Source organism: Microcaecilia unicolor, chromosome 8, assembly GCF_901765095.1.
Source record: "Microcaecilia unicolor chromosome 8, aMicUni1.1, whole genome shotgun sequence".
Classification (NCBI taxonomy): Eukaryota; Metazoa; Chordata; class Amphibia; order Gymnophiona; family Siphonopidae; genus Microcaecilia; species Microcaecilia unicolor.
In genome coordinates, this window is record NC_044038.1 from 1940958 (window position 1) to 1957603 (window position 16646).

The following is a 16646-nucleotide window of genomic DNA, read 5'->3' on the forward strand; positions in this document are numbered from 1 at the left end:
AAAAATGCTACTGCAGCTTAGTAAAAGACCTCTTAAGGCATTAACTGGAAGACTAAGTCCTTCAAGTCCTATCATTACAATACACAAACTGAGTATTTGTGAATATGAAATATAAATTCTGAAGTAATTAACCCTATTTTTTTTACATTGTATTGGCAATGTATACACTATAATTGTAAAAAAAAGCAAGCCTAATAACAGTATAGGTTCAGCAAGGAAAAAGTGGAAAAACGGGGGAAAAGACCTCAGAAAGTCGTGACCCACAGCAACGATGCTGGAACTTTTCCAAACTTGGAAGTCACAGTTCAATTTCTTTAATCATTGGTGAGAACACCCCCCCCCCCCCGATCCAACCTATGTGTGTTTTGACAGCATTTCAATTTGTTTTTTGTTTGCTCAAGTGTACAAAGATAATGTGGTTGCAAGATCAAAATGCTCCGCTAAATTGCTATAATACAAAATATGAAAAAAGCAACTTTGCTGACTAAGCAGAACTGCGTGCAACGTCTCAGGCAGGCATCCACACCCGACAGACCCGTTTCGCCGTGGGGCTTCTTCTAGGGATAGAGGTTCTTTCATAGAGCTATTGGAGCAGCGATCTTCAGCCAGGACTTTGGCGTCCTACTGTTTCGAAAATAAGCCTGTTAGCGTCAATGTTTTGAACGTCATTTCTAGAATCCAGCAGAAGTAGTCATTTTCCATAAAATCAAGAGCAGCTTCACGGTGTGGTACATCTGGACATGTCATTTTGTACATATGAACAAGAGGTGCCAGTTAATGAACCAAGATCCAACAGACGTTGGAGTTCTGGCCTTTTTAAGGATAACTAAAATTGCTCCTTCACTCACTCCTGAAAACCTCAGGTCCAAATGAGTTTACACTTGTGCGTGATCCAGAGGAGGTAGAAATGCCGATAGGGAAATCTGAAATACACATGTGTTCCTCTTCTAAAGTACATGTTTATTTTGAAAGTCCACATACACCACACCCCCGTGCAATCTCTTTGAGCTCTGTATAGATACATGTAAGTAGTGGCTTAAATGAGACATGTGTGAATCAGCTCTGTACACATGCAAACACCTCCCGTGTCAAAACTAGGCTTTAAGGCAGCAGATGCGGCATTCTCAGCACCACTGGCAGAAGACAAGACATTAATCAGATCGGGAGCAATGAAGATTCTGTATCAGGGGAAAGGAGATTAAGCATCTGTTCATTAGTAATAAGCTTGCAGGAGCAGAGAACAAAGCACAATTCTCCATGGATTAGTGAGTGAGGAAAGTTTCTGGGGACAAAAATAGTGAGAGTTTATCTTATCTTGCCCAGTTAAGTCTCTACTGATAAGCTGGGCAAGATAAGATAAATTCTCACTATCAGTAGAGACTTTCACAATTTTTGGAGAATAAAATAATCCAAATAAGAAGGGGGGGTGGGGGGGGCGAGAAGAATGTTACAGCAGATTCCCAATCTAGTGGATAATCTGGGAGATCAGGATACAGGGATTGGGGTGGGAGGGGAGATGAACATAGTAACATAGTAGATGACGGCAGATAAAGACCTATATGGTCCATCCAGTTTGCTCAACAAGATAAACTCATTACATAAGGTATGATGTGATATTTCATATGTATATCTAATCTTGATTTGTCCTTGACATTTTCAGGACATAGACCGTAGAAGTCTGCCCAGCTTGATCCTTTTCTAAAATTTCTGAACTTATCATCAAAGCCCTGAAAACCTCCACTCCAATCCATTCAAATCTGTTCAGCCACGATCAAGGCAAAGACCATAGAAGTCTGCTTCCTGACATTATTCCTGAGTTGGCCCCCCTTCAACCTCAATTCATGTCCTCTAGTTCTACCACCTTCTCATCTCTGGAAAAGGTTTGTTTGCTGATTAATATCTTTCAAATATTTGAACATCTGTATCATACCATCCCTCTTCCTCCTTTCCTCCAGGGTATACATGATCAGGTCATCAAGTCTCTTCTCGTACGTCGTGCTGTGCAAACCCAATACCATTTTTGTTGCTTTTCTTTGAACTGCTTCAAGTCTTTTTACATTCTTAGCAGGATACAGCCTCCAAAACTAAACATAATACTCTAAGTGGGGCCTCACCAACGACTTATACAGGGGCATCAACACCTCCTTTCTTTTGCTGGTTATACCCCCTCTCTATGCAGCCTAGCATCCTTCTGTGTCGAAAGATGGGCGTCCTTCTCTTTCGAAAATAAGCCTGATAGTATACTGCTTAGAATGTCAACACAATACGTAATAAAACATTTTAATTGACAGTGTAGGGTATAAGCAGACGTCAGAGAGATGGTTAACATATAGATAGGTAAGAGATGGAATCTCGAAGAGCTGTTGTTGAGATGACCTCAAGGAGCGCAAGGGTTGAAAGCACCTAAGAGTGGAGTGGAGAGTGAAGGAGACATCTCCATTCAATACGTCAGAGAAGATTTTAAACTCACCTGAGAGGTAACCAATGTAAGGACCTCAGTATAGGAATGATATGATCATAATGAGTTCTTCCAGTAATAACCCTTGCTATAGAGTTTTGTTCAACTTGCAATGCTCTCAAGAAACCTTCTGAAATACCCATAAGGCTATTTCAATAATCCAGCAGAGGACAGGCTACAGACTGGACAACCTTTCTAAAATTGCCTTCTGTAACACAAGATCTGATGCATCTGATAATTCTAAGTTTACAAAAAACCATAGAAATTAAATTTTGAACTTGCTTCTTCATTGATAACGATATATCTAATTGGACATCCAAATTTCTAATTGTCCTCAACATTAGAATTTCTACAGTATTAAAGCTAAATACCATTGAATAATCTACATTAGTAGTGCCTGACAGAAAAAGAATTTGAGTTTTTGAGACGTTCTATGTTAGCTGGTTATCAACCATTCACTGATTAATTTTTATAAGAAACAACCTCAATTTAGCAAACGTTTCTTTGTATGAGACTTCAATTGGTAATAAGAATTGAATATCATGAGCATACAGCTTATGTTACACTCCAAAGCATTTTTGTAACATACATAATGGAATAAGGAAAAGATTGAACAATACTGTGGATAAACATGATCCCTAAGGGACCCTGTTGGACATGTAACAAGCTCAGATTTCTCAACTTCAGTAAATGCACAGTATTTCCTATCTGATAGAAAAGAGCGTAACCAACATAGCACAGTACCTGTTAAACCTAATGATTGTAACCGATTCAACAAGATTTTGTGATTGATGGTATCAAACGCAGCAGAAATGTCCAAAGTAATTTAGTTCTTTTATCAAAATCAGTTCTAATACTGTCCAAAAGTAACAATGTTTCGGTGTCATGGTCCTTCCTAAAACCAAATTGATATTGGTCTAAAATTCCCTTATCTTGAAGATACTCATCCAAGTGTGACAAGGCTGGAGTAGCTAAGGCCTTGGGATTCATGAAGAAAACTTCTGGTCAGCAACTGGATGTATTACCAATGTCTGTTCTGAAAGATATTACTCAAGATAAGTCACTTTTTGACCCATGTGATTAATCATTTCCTATCAGAAGGGTCAATTTCCTACAACCTACAGAAAGCAGCAATAACACCATTTTTGAAGAAAGGAGCTGTCATATTACCTCCCTGATTTCTAGGTACAAGTACTATTGAAAGTTCTGGAAAAGCTGCTCGTAGCTCAGTTAAATGATTTTCTGGAGAGGATACAACTGTTTCATTAATCTAAATGTATAGTGCTAAGACAATGTTGTTGCTAAGGATGGATGGTATCGAAGCTCAGGCAGATCAAGGAGTAGATATGCCATAGAACCAACTGGATGTGTCAATAATCTGACATTGTCCCCCAGTTCTTATTTTGGCTACAGGATTTGGAGATCCAGGAAACAGTATAAGGAAAATGTCAGACTCTCTATTGGAAACATAAAGCTCAATTTGTAGGTTATCTAGGTCAGAAAAGAGATACCCAAGTCAGGACATTCACAATTTACAGGAGGCTCACTAAATGCAGGGCCCTTCGTAAAATATTCATAAGAATGCAGGAAAACCACATGTATTTGGTGCCATGAAACAACAATAACAGTCATTTTACAAGATCTGTGAGAGTGAGCTTCTCACTCTTATGCTTCAAAATGTGCGCTTGGAGCTTACACGGACTGGCACGTTTTCCATCTATGGACCTACTGCATGGAATAAACTGCCATTCCGGATTAAACATGAATCTTGCTTGTCTACATTTCAGAAATGTCATAAGAACATAAGAGTTGCCATACTGGGACAGACTGAAGGTCTGGATGGACCATTGGTCTGACCCAGTATGACTACTCTTATGTTCTTATCAATACTTAAAAATAGGAATCTATCAGTTATTTCATAACTCTCTCAAAAAATGATATTAGAAACAATAGAAAGTTTTCTCTCTAAATGATTACGTCATGTGCCTTTGGTGCACTTTCATTCATTTGTGAGAACCAAACTTGGAGATTCCCTGCGATGCCGGGCTATGAATGATATGTCATGTTTCAAATGGTGAGTGTATTTTTAAGCTGTGTAATGTGATCTAGATTCAGATGTTTCTGTATAGGTACTGTGCTTGATTTCAATGTTTGTATATGTAGGTTAACAGCTCCTGAGGATGCCTTTGTGGCGAAACACAAAATTTGTGTCGAGCTAAAAAAACATCTTGATTGCTTGAAGAAATTAAGAAATAGAAAACACATTCTTACCATCTTAAGAAGTCAAAAATGTGAGAAGATCAAGTTGAATTCAAATCTGAAATCGTGGTAAGGAACTAAGACTATCACCCATGGAGTAATAGAAGAATCAATATTGGATGATATGCATATCTGGTGATATATATATTTGGTGATTGATCTGAAGGTTCATTTGTCTCAGCATGGACATTTTTTGGAACTATACGATCATAATTGAACTAAATTGAACAATGTAATTGGACTACGTGTGTGATTTTTACAACGGGATGTGAATGATTGAGTGGATGCTAGAAGGTTCAAATACATGTTTTATAAATTTATTTACTGGTTTTTGATATATAATAAAGATTGATACACATGAGTATGGTATGCTAAATATTTATTATCCTTGTCTTTTTTATAACATCCTCATTTTTGTTTTCCATTCCTTTTCTGAGAGACTTTTTATTGTTTACTGGACTGAACTTCCTGCTGGAACTGCAGATTGTTGGATTTTTTTTTTGCCATTTTGAATTTTTTATATTTTATTTTTTGTTTTTTGATCTTATGTATGTATGTTTGTACTCTGCCCTGGATAAGGGAGGATTAGAAATATTCAATTCAAGAAAGACACATTTAAAAAAGAGCAACATTATTCAGGGTTCTGCTCATATAACTACTGGGTTTTGCAAAACTGCTCCTCCAGAAGGAGTTAATGAAAGAGCCAAAGCTCAAATTGAAATTCCGCCCTGTTATATCTGTCTAGAAGAAGAAACTCAGCTTTTAATTGTGGGGGAAGGGCCCCTCTTTAGGGATGTGCTACCGAATGATCTTTGGGAAGGAATCAATTATAAAAAGTGGTTGTTTATCTAATACTATGCTTCTCAAAACTGATTGATTTTCTATTTTCTGTATGTGATATTAAGTCTGTTTTTAACAAAGATACTGTATGCCACTGAGATGTCAAACGAAATACATCAGATCGATAGTGGATATGAATGAGAATGGATTTCTCAAAGATTGCAGGGTTCTATTTCAGCTCCATAGCTCATTTAATTCCCCTCTCTTGCGAAACACAGGGGTCGATTAAGAGTGAAGCTCACAGGCAATTAGAGCCCAATACAACAGTATGTATTGCACCTGAAGTCACATTAATAAAGAGAAATAAAAGAAAGAAAGAAAATAAAATACCTTTTTTTTTTAGACTACGTAAAGCATTAGAATTAGTAATAGTGAGGAAACAGGAGAGAGAGAGAGAGACCGTTGCTGGAATAAAGTTAATTTGCAGTCTTCCCAATCCAATGGAATGTGGGAAAGAAATTATGCATAAGGGGTCAAAAAATGTTTGTCATCTGTCTGTCTGGGGGCTTAATATCTCTCCAGACCAGGGGTTTCTGAATAGACAAAAAAACTCCTCTCATATGCCTGCTTGCACACAAGAATGTCTTATCAGATCATGAGTTCTGGTTCACATGCTTATCAGTTTTTGACCTTTGGCTCTGTTCCATGGCATAACCTGTGCTCATTATTTACATTTCAGAGAAATAAAGCCCCCCCCCCCCCAAAAAAAAAAAATGTATTTCTCTGGAAGATTCAGTTCCAGCAGCTGCAGCATAGAATCATTAATTCTCTAAAGCGCAGCAGGAAACTACTACTACTTATCATTTCTCTAGCGCTACTAGACGTACGCAGCGCTGTACACTGGAACATGAAGAGACAGGCCCTGCTCGACAGAGCTTACAATCTAATTAGGACAGACAAACAGGACAAATAAGAGATAAGGGAATATTAAAGCGAGGATGATAAAATAAGGGTTCTGAACAAGTGGATAAGGGTTAGGAGTTAAAAGCAGCATCAAAAAGGTGGGCTTTTAGCTTAGATTTGAAGATGGCCAGAGATGGAGCTTGACGTACCGGCTCAGGAAATCTATTCCAGGCATATGGTGCAGCAAGATAAAAGGAACGGAGTCTGGAGTTAGTGGTGGAGGAGAAGGGTGCAGATAAGAGAGATTTACCCAGTGAACGGAGTTCCTGGGGAGGAATGTAAGGAGAGATGAGAGTGGAGAGGTACTGAGGAGCTGCAGAGTGAATGCACTTATAGGTCAATAAGAGGAGTTTGAACTGTATGCGGAAACGGATAGGAAGCCAGTGAAGAGAGGAGAGGGCTAATATGAGCATAACGACACTGTTGGAATACTCTTCTTTGGCCTTCTCCACTTCCTTGTTTGGCATTTAGATCAGTCAAATTAATTTTGAATTGCACAACAAACAAAACGTTTACATACACCTATACACTCACACATGAGCATGCCTTTCCCATCTCCCCTGCAGCCAGATTCTTACCCCTGATGGGCTGGTTCTTAGTGATTCAGACCTGTGTTTAATTTTCTTTGTTGTATAGTTTACTGTGAAACCTAGTGACTGAACTGTATCGTTTTCTTCTTGGTTGTTATGTGCACTGATACTTAGCAAGTGAACAGTCTAGTTTTCTACTGAGAGCTACGCATATGACTTCTTAGTGGTGGAGAAGCAGTGGCTATGCCTGTTGCCTTGAGACAGTAGCACCCTGTGAATAAACTATGAGATCTATCCTTTGAAATCTCTTAAGGTGATTTCCATTTGTTTCACATATTATCACACTTAGTTTTATTTTATTATTCTTGCCAAACCAACAGAATGCCACTCATGAACACAGAGGCAACACACATACACACATAGAAGGTTTGGAGAAAATATCGAAAGAACATAACAATAGCCATACTGGGTCAGACCAATGGTCCATCTAGCCCAGTATCCTGCTTCAAACAGTGGCCAATCCAGGTCACAAGTACCTGGCAGAAACCCAAACAGTAGCAACATTCCATGTAGAACCCTAAAGAGCAGCAAGATTCTAGAATTCTAAAGAATAACAAGATTCCATGCAGAATTTCGAAGTGTAGCAACATTCCATGTAGAACCCCAAAGAGTAGTAAGATTCTAGAATTCTAAATAAGAACAAGATTCCATGCAGAATTTCAAAGTGTAGCAACATTCCATTTAGAACCCCAAAGCGTAGCAAGATTCCATTCAGAATCCTAAGTACATAAGTATTGCCATACTGGGACAGACCAAAGGTCCATCAAGCCCAGCATCCTGTTTCCAACAGTGGCCAATCCAGGTCACAAGTGCCTGGCAGAAACCCAATTAGCAGCAGCATTCCATGTTACCAATCCCAGGACAAGCAGTGGCTTCCAGGAGGCATGCTGTCATTCTTTCCCCATTTTGTTTTTTAAGTACTGGAAAATTAACTTTATTCCAGCCTTGCAAACAGTTTTGTTGCAGAGCTACTGGTCTCTCTCTCCCTCTCTCCCACCCTTCATGATTCTTTCACTCTCTCTTTCTCTCCATCTCCTCATTTCCTGTTTCCTTTTGTTTTCACAGAGGAAGATGTGAAGGAGATAAATGTGAAATAAATGGTATTTAATGGAGATAAGTTAGAGGAACTGAAACAAATCCGTTAACCTCTCTTTTCCCCAGCATCCATTCCCCCATATCTCCATCTTCCCCTCCCTACCATTACCCACCTACTGCCATCTCTAATATTCATTTACCCTGTCTTTCCTCAGTCTTCCCCCAGCATCTATTTCTCTACCCCTCCCTCTTCACCTTTCTTGCAAATGAACTTGCTCCCCCCCCCCCAATATCTGTTCTCTCTCTTCTCACTCCCCCACCAACTTGGACAGCTTTCGTCTCTTTTCCCTCTGCCTCCCCTGGTATCGGCCAGCATCTGATCCTTCCTCCCATCCATCATGAACATCAGTCCTTTCCTTCCCACTCCTCATTTCTTGTCAGCATCTGACACTTGATCTCTCTCCATAGCAACAGGAGCTTTTCTCCTTCACTCCCCACTAGTTTCTTGGCTTTCTCAGTTGCTGGCACACAAGCACATTTGAAACTTAAGGGCTGCCACTTCCTGTCTCTTACAAACCACTTCAGTGGTTGAGATGCCTTTGAACAAACACTGGCCCCATATCCCCATCCACAATGTATATGAATGACACAGATTTCTCTGCACTGTCTCCAGTACTGGCACCAGTAATCTGCCCTGTACCTCCAGTTCAGCCCCCAGCAGGACCCCTTCCAACTGGTATCAGGGGCTAGGCCTTTGGCTGTTCAGTTCTGACCAGTGGCATACTACTGCTTATCATTTCTATAGTGCTATTAGACATATGCAGCACTATGTACAAAGCACATAGGAGACCATCCCTGCTCAACAGAGCTTACGGTCAATTCAAGACAAGTAAGGGAGTTATTTATAGTGGAAATGATTGCAACAAACATGGGTACTGAACAGGTGAATAAGGGCATAAGAGTTAAAAGCATCCTTACTGGGCTTTTAGGCTGGATTTGAATAGAGCCAGAGATGGAGCATGATGTACTGACTCAGGAAGTCTATTCCAGGCGTATGGCGCAGCAAGATGGGAGGAATGGAGTCTGGAGTTGGGAGGTAGAGGAGAAGGGTAGAGATAAGAGTGACTTACCTGATGAACAGAGCTTCCAGGGAAGGGTGTGGAGAGAGATAAGGCAGGAGAGATACTGACTTAGAGGAGCTGAAGAATGAATGCACTTGTAAGTCAGTTAGAGGAGTTTGAACTCTATACAGAAGAGATAACATAGTAACATAGTAGTTGACGGCAGAAAAAGACCTGCATGGTCCATCCAGTCTGCCCAACAAGACAACTCATGTGTGATACTTTTTGTGTATACCCTACTTTGATTTATACCTATGCTCTTCAGGGCACAGACCGTATAAGTCTGCCCAGCACTATCCCTGCCTCCCAACCTCCAGTCCCGCCTCCCACCACTGGCTCTGGCACAGACCGTATAAGTCTGCCCCGCACTATCCCCGCCTCCCAACCTCCAGCCCCGCCTCCCACTACCGGCTCTGCTATCCAATCTCGGTTAAGCTCTTGAGGATCCATTCCTTCTGAACAGGATTCCTTTATGTTTATCCCACGCATGTTTGAATTCCGTTACCGTTTTCATCTCCACCACCTCCCGTGGGAGGGCATTCCAAGCATCCACCACTCTCTCCGCGAAGAAATACTTCCTGACATTTTTCTTGAGTCTGCCCTCCTTCAATCTCATTTCATGTCCTCTCGTTCTACCGCCTTTGTATCTCCAGAAAAGGTTCGTTTGCGGATTAATACCTTTCAAATATTTGAACGTCTGTATCATATCACCCCATAAGGAGCCAATAAAGTGACTTGAAGAGAGGGGCTGGAGCCAATTACCCTTGAGAGTCATGGATCGCACAGATTACTTCTCTATATTTTAGCCCTACAGTTAAATAACCTCACTTAATGGCCCTTTTCATTTCTCTCTGTTGGGGTCTAGTACGGAAGGATGTCACTATGCTGTGTATTGGTTGTGTCATGGGCCTTTTTCAACCAGTTACTAACTAAAGGTTCATATCCTTATGCTATGTTTTAGATTGTTTTAATTGTGCATTGCCTTTGATGTTTTTTTTTTTATTATTATACCCTATCGAGTGCATGGATCAAGTAGTCTGGGGGCAATAAATCAAAATAAAATGCAAAGTTAGATAGCCCCTCCGGGTTGTTAACTAGCCCCACTCCACTGTCAGTTGAAGGCAGATACTCTCATTTTGACATCATGTGTTTCACAAAGACCCAACCCAAGCCCCAAATGGAACCTAGGAACCTGAATCTGAGCAGTCCTGCCATCTGATTTGCTCAGTGGTTGTGTGTTAAAGAGCACAGAGCTCCCTATTGGTTGGTTACAGAGTCTCCTTGGAGATCACAGCGTCAAGGGTACACTAGGTTATGGCACTGAGCTTTCAGATTGACTGAATACTTATAGCACTAGCATATAATCAAACTTCCCCAAATACAAATTAAACACTTTACTATAATATACAGTACATAAGAACAATTATCCAGTATTACAGAGTTCCACAATGAAACCTTCAAAGGGCTCCTGTGACAGACATTTTCATACACTGTGGTGGAAGACAATAGCTGGATAATTCTTAAGGACAACAAAACAATGGAAGCCAGAAAATGACATGTTGGAAGCAGTCTGTGTCTATACCTGAGTGTATGTCTACATGTATGTTACACTGTTGGCATTCACATGTATGTATGTGCCCACACTTGCATGCATACATGTACTGAAGGTTTACAACGACCAGATAACAGTATATACCTGATTGTGGCTGATACATACCTGCTGTGTCTATCCATGCAGGTCTATCCATGCATATGTGCTGTCTAGGATGTCATTCCTCCATGTGCCTATGGCATGCATCATGCATGTATGTCTCCCAAACATGCATTCATGTATGGCTGTGGTCTGTTTCCATGCATGTATGCCATCCATTCATATATTTAGGTCATCCTGTGTCTAGAGTACATCTAACATCGGAATACAAATGAGCTTTTAACATGGAAATTTTCTAAAGAACACCCATCTTCAAAAATACTAACAATAATTCGAGCTTTAAACAATGTAAAAAAATAATCGATCATGCTTAGTATTTAAAACAAACATACCTTCAAGTAAAGAGTAAGTACTATAGAACTTTAGTTCTTGAGCCTTAAATATTATAAACAAGTTTAAAATCTTTGTCCCACGCTGGACTGCTAGAATATGCTACACACGGGGGAAAGTCCTTACACTCTGGTGGTGCTGAAACTGGATTATTGAGAAATGCTCCATTTATTTAGGCTAAGTGGAGAGTTACGAGCTACGGCTTGTCTACAGTTGCAACACCAGAATTTCAGCAAGACAACTGCTCTTCTGTACATTTCCAAATGGATTTTGTCTCTGGCCTAAACGTTAATAACAAATTCTGGGTTTGTGTAGGAGAATCCAGCGAATTCATTCTGATCCAGACTCATCAGGAAGAGTTTATCAGTGGGAGTCAGCTCCACCGGCTGCCTGGTGAATTCCTTGTCAAAGTTGGAAGTATCTCGCTTCTCTTTCTGTTAAACGAGAAAGCAGAGCAATAAAAGTGGAGGCAGATTTCAGGTTTTTATTCAGGGCACTGAAATTGCAATTTCTGATGCTGTTCTCTTAAAAGAAAATCAGGTATTTAAAAGATGAGTTTATGTTAGGGGCACAAACTGGGGGCTTGGGTGGGGGGAGGGTTAGCACACATGTGAATAAAGAATAATTATGACTTACTAGTGTAATGGGTTGTGTGATATGGCGACAGGAAAAGACAAAGTTTGTAAACCACCAGTACAGAGGGTTCCTCTCTGTCTATCTGCAATAGAATTAAGAGCCTAGTTGATCAGTCTGGGCTACCTTTGTCTTCCTGAAGTTTATACAGCCCTGCAAATTAATGGTTACACTCAATCTGAGCACTGGAAAATTTAAGAGACCCGCTCAATGTCCCACCCAACGGGAATGGAACCAGTACCGTCATCAGTGTTAATCCAAAGGTTTGTGAATTAATGTGGAATACTATTCTGCAGCCCTGCGAGGGTTAACCTGGGCCTGGACTAAGCTGAAAGTCATACAGAAATGACAGCAAATGGCTAGATGTCATCATCATCTATTTATCACATACTTTTCCAGAGTAGACAGCTGGTGATTCCCTGCTTTGGGGATGCTGAAGCAGGGGAGTGGGCTAAACCGTAAAGCCGGTGGCTCTGGGCTGCACACGTTTTTCTCTGTCTTCACCCTCCCACCACCAGGGAATTCTGCAATCACACAACCTCCTGCTTTCTCTGCTCTGTATTGTCCTCACTGCAGGACTGGCAAAAAATGTTTCACCTGCTGACTGGTCCTGGACAGCAGAGGAAGGTGGTGGGGAGGGAGCAGCTGCAGAAACAGACAGCTTTCTGCCTCAGTCACTGTCCTAGTGTCTGCCCAGTTCTGAAGCTGCTCAAACTCCTTTACTAATCTGCCTGAGTTTTCAGAAGGTCCAGCCTCCCCAAGTTTCATATACCAGGCTCCTCTGCACAAAATATAAGACCTGTCATACAGAGGCTGCCCAAAAATCCAGTGAACCCAGCATCCTATCTATGGAAGGGGCCTGTCCAAATCACAGTTAAGCAGCTGGATTCTAAGGGGTTCACAGCCAGGGGGAATCAGTGGCTTCCCAAGACTACAACAGTTTATGGACTTTTCCTCCAGGATCATGTCTAAACTCACTTCAAATCCATCTACACCAACAGCTTTGTCACATCTTCCTGCAACAAATTCCATGGTTTAATCATACAATGGGTGAAAATACAACTTTCTCTGATCTGCTTTGAATGTGGAGTGGCACCTGATCCCGGCATTATTTGAAAGGGTCACAGCATGTTAGAATCTAACCAAATTAGGATGCCTTACCAAAGTCTTCAGGCCCCTGTACATTTTTCACATTCTACTACCTAAAGTGCAATTCAAAATTCATTTGACTGATCTAAATGCCAAACAAGGAAGTGGAGAAGGCCAAAGAAGAGTATTCCAACAGTGAACTTTAATCAATGAAGGATTTTATTAAACGCAAATAACCCAGTACAGCTGTGTTTCAGCAAGTGCCTGGAGTACAAAACTAATAATCACAACAATAATTAATAGCACATAACATATCCTCTAATAAAATATTAGCCAGAGAAAAGTTGCATTGTTTAGGGAACCAATTTGGATAGTTAGTTGTGTCCTTTTGGAAGGAAATGAATTTATTTTATCCTACTTACATGTCAGGATAAGGTGGTTTGGTGTTAGTTTTTAGGTCCTGTTGGGGAGCTTTTGTAAATTTATTTGTAGTGCTACTGGATTCATATATTACCTTCTCAAAAGAAAATTGATACATTTATACATTATTTATTTATTTAATTTGATTATAAGAATTTTAGACCCATGGGGGGGAGTTATCAATGTGTTGTTTTACTGTTAATCCCAGTTATTAGTAATTAGTTCTCTAGTTCTCTATAGCATGAGTTAGTGGTAAAATAACCCATCTGAACAGTAGCCCAGTTGATAACTTTCTTCCTTAGCGTGAAGAGTTTCAGTCTCTAGAAACCAGAACTGAGATTATGATGTCATAATGTCTCATTCCACCAATAAGAGCCAACCTCATCAAAGATGTCACAATATTCTATACTTGGCTCGTTTTTATTACATAGAGCAGTGATTTCGATTTCTAGAGCCATTTCTTTTTAATTAAGGCAGAACGTTATCAATGTGAGCTACCGTGAAGATGTTATTTTACTGTTAAGCCCAGTTATTAGTAGCTAGGTCTCATAGCATAAAATGGACCTGTGCTAAAATAGCACCAGTTAAGTAGTAAAATAACTCATCTTAACAGTAGCCCACATTGATAACTTCCCCATTAAGTGTGAAGAGTTTCATCATCTGGGAACCAGAGCTGAGATTGTGACATCACTAAGGACACTGGTGCTTATTGGTGGAATACGACATTATGACATCACAATCTCAGCTCTGGTTACCAGAGACTACTTCACACAAAGAGGGGAAGTTATTAATGTGGGCTACTGTTAAGATGGGTTATTTTACTACTAACTGGTGCTATTTTAGCACAGCTACATTTTATGCTATGAGATCTAGTTACTAATAACTGGGATTAAAGGTAAAAATAACATGTCTTAATGGTAGTCTATGTTGATAATTTCTCCGTTAATTAAATAAAAAAGAAATGTCCCTTGAGATGGAAATCACTGCTCTGTGTGATAAAAGTGAGCCAAGAATAGGACAATGAAGCCACTGCGACATCACTGATGAGGTTGGCTCTTATTGGTGAATGAGGCATTATGACATCACAATATCAGCTCGTCACACTAAGGGGGGAAGTTATTAATGTGGGATACTGTTAAGATGTGTTATTGTACCACTAACTAATGTTATTTTACAACAGGTCCCATTTTATGCAATGAGACATTAGTTACTAATAACGAGTTAACAGTAAATTAACCCATTGATAGGGTCCCTCCTTAATTAAAGAAAAAAGAAATGTCTCTAGAAATTGAACTCACACCTATATGTCATAACAGTGAACCAAGTATAGGACAACCAAGCCATTGTGACATCACCGATGAGGTTGGCTCTTATTGGTGGAATGAGGAATGATGACATCACAATCTCAGCTCTGGTTGCCAGAGGTTTCACACTAAAGGGGGGAGTTATCAACGTGGCTACCATTAAGATGTATTATTTTACTGTTAACCTTGGTTATTAGTAACTAGGTCTCATTGCATAAAATGGGACCTGTGCTAAACTAGGACTAGCTAGTGGTGAAATAACACACTTTATTCCAGGGCTCTATGTGTACTTGACTGACTGGAATAAAGTGTGTTCAGCATTAAAAGATGTGTCTTCTGCTCTTCTGGACTGCTTGATAGTTTTTTTTTATTAATACATATTTGCTAATATTTTATTATTTGAGGATGTGTTGTATGTTATTAATTGTTATTGTTTTAAACAGTTTTGGACCCCTGATGTGGGCACTTGCTGAAACATGGCTGTGTTAGGTTGTTTGTGGTATAAATAAATCCTTCATTGATTAATGTTTGGTATTGGATTACCCTTCTTTGGCCTTCTACGCTTTCTTGTTTATCTTTTGGGGTCGGTGGGGTTTTGTTCCTTTCTTCTCCACATTTCCTGATCTACATACTATATTCTGCACTTTCACTGTGAAAAAACAATTACAGAAGTCTTTAAAACATAATTAAGGATAAGAAACATCTTCATGCCCTTTCTTATTGCAAACCCAAATAATCTTTGTTTCTAAAAATTGCCTCTACAACCCCCACCTGTGTCTAACCATGGTAACTGATCTGACTTTAATACTCCTGCATTTTTTTGTTACATTTGTACCCCGCGCTTTCCCACTCATGGCAGGCTCAATGCGGCTTACATGGGGCAATGGAGGGTTAAGTGAGTTGCCCAGAGTCACAAGGAGCTGCCTGTGCCTGAAGTGGGAATCAAACTCAGTTCCCCAGGACCAGAGTCCACCACCCTAACCACTAGGCCACTCCTCCACTGTTGCTACTATTTGAGATTCCACTAGCAACATTCCATGTAGAAGTCGGCCCTTGCAGATCACCAATGTGGCCGCGCAGGCTTCTGCTTCTGTGAGTCTGACGTCCTGCACGTACGGACGTCAGACTCACAGAAACAGAAGCCTGCGCAGCCTTCTACATGGAATGTTGCTAGTGGAATAGCAACATTCCATGTAGAATCTCCAATAGTATCTATTTTATTTTTGTTACATTTGTACCCTGCGCTTTCCCACTCATGGCAGGCTGAATGCGGCTTACATGGGGCAATGGAGGGTTAAGTGACTTGCCCAGAGTCACAAGGAGCTGCCAGTGCCTGAAGAGGGAATCGAACTCAGTTCCCCAGGACCAAAGTCCACCACCCTAACCACTAGGCCACTCCTCCACATGATGAATTATGCTGCTTCTGTTGTAAGAAGTGAACCTGAAGCAAAGGTCTAAACATGGAGTTGCTGAAAGAACACTGGGCTGAAGTTATTCAGAGGTACTGATTGGGAGAAGGCTATGTCCAAGACACTGCCTTAATTAGGCTGTCCCTTCAAAGTCAGTAGCTGTGGAGTAAGAAAGCTTCTGAGGGAGGTCACTGTGAAGCTTCAGGTTACTTTAAGAGAACAAGAGAGGTCTCTGGCTAAACTGTGAAAAATGTTGACTGCTCAACGATTTCAAGATTACTCTACAAACATGGCTGTGGAAAGGCAGTAGAATGGGATGAGCCAATGGGGCAAACATTATTTTGCTCAACATAGCATCAGCAACTGCAGAGCTTGGTGGCAAGGAGCTTGTTTGTCATTTTGATTCACTATTGTGACCACTCTAACCTGTTTTCACTGCTACTAAAATGCTCACACTCGCATTGCCTCCTAGACCACTGCCCGAAATTCCTGTTCCAAACCACCCCAATAGAGGTTGTTCAATGTCTAACGCCTTAATGGCTTA

General features: G+C 40.4%; 1 protein-coding gene across 1 annotated transcript in view; it reads right to left on the minus strand.

The window, feature by feature from the left end:
• Positions 1-11210: 11210 nt before the first annotated feature.
• The window catches only part of PRKCB (protein kinase C beta), a 209744-nt gene continuing 204308 nt past the window's right edge, over positions 11211-16646 (minus strand). Inside the window, exon 17 of the mRNA XM_030211560.1 lies at positions 11211-11681. Within this exon, the coding sequence (XP_030067420.1) occupies positions 11529-11681 (153 nt within the window). The 3' untranslated portion in view covers positions 11211-11528. The remainder of the gene's footprint in view (positions 11682-16646) is intronic.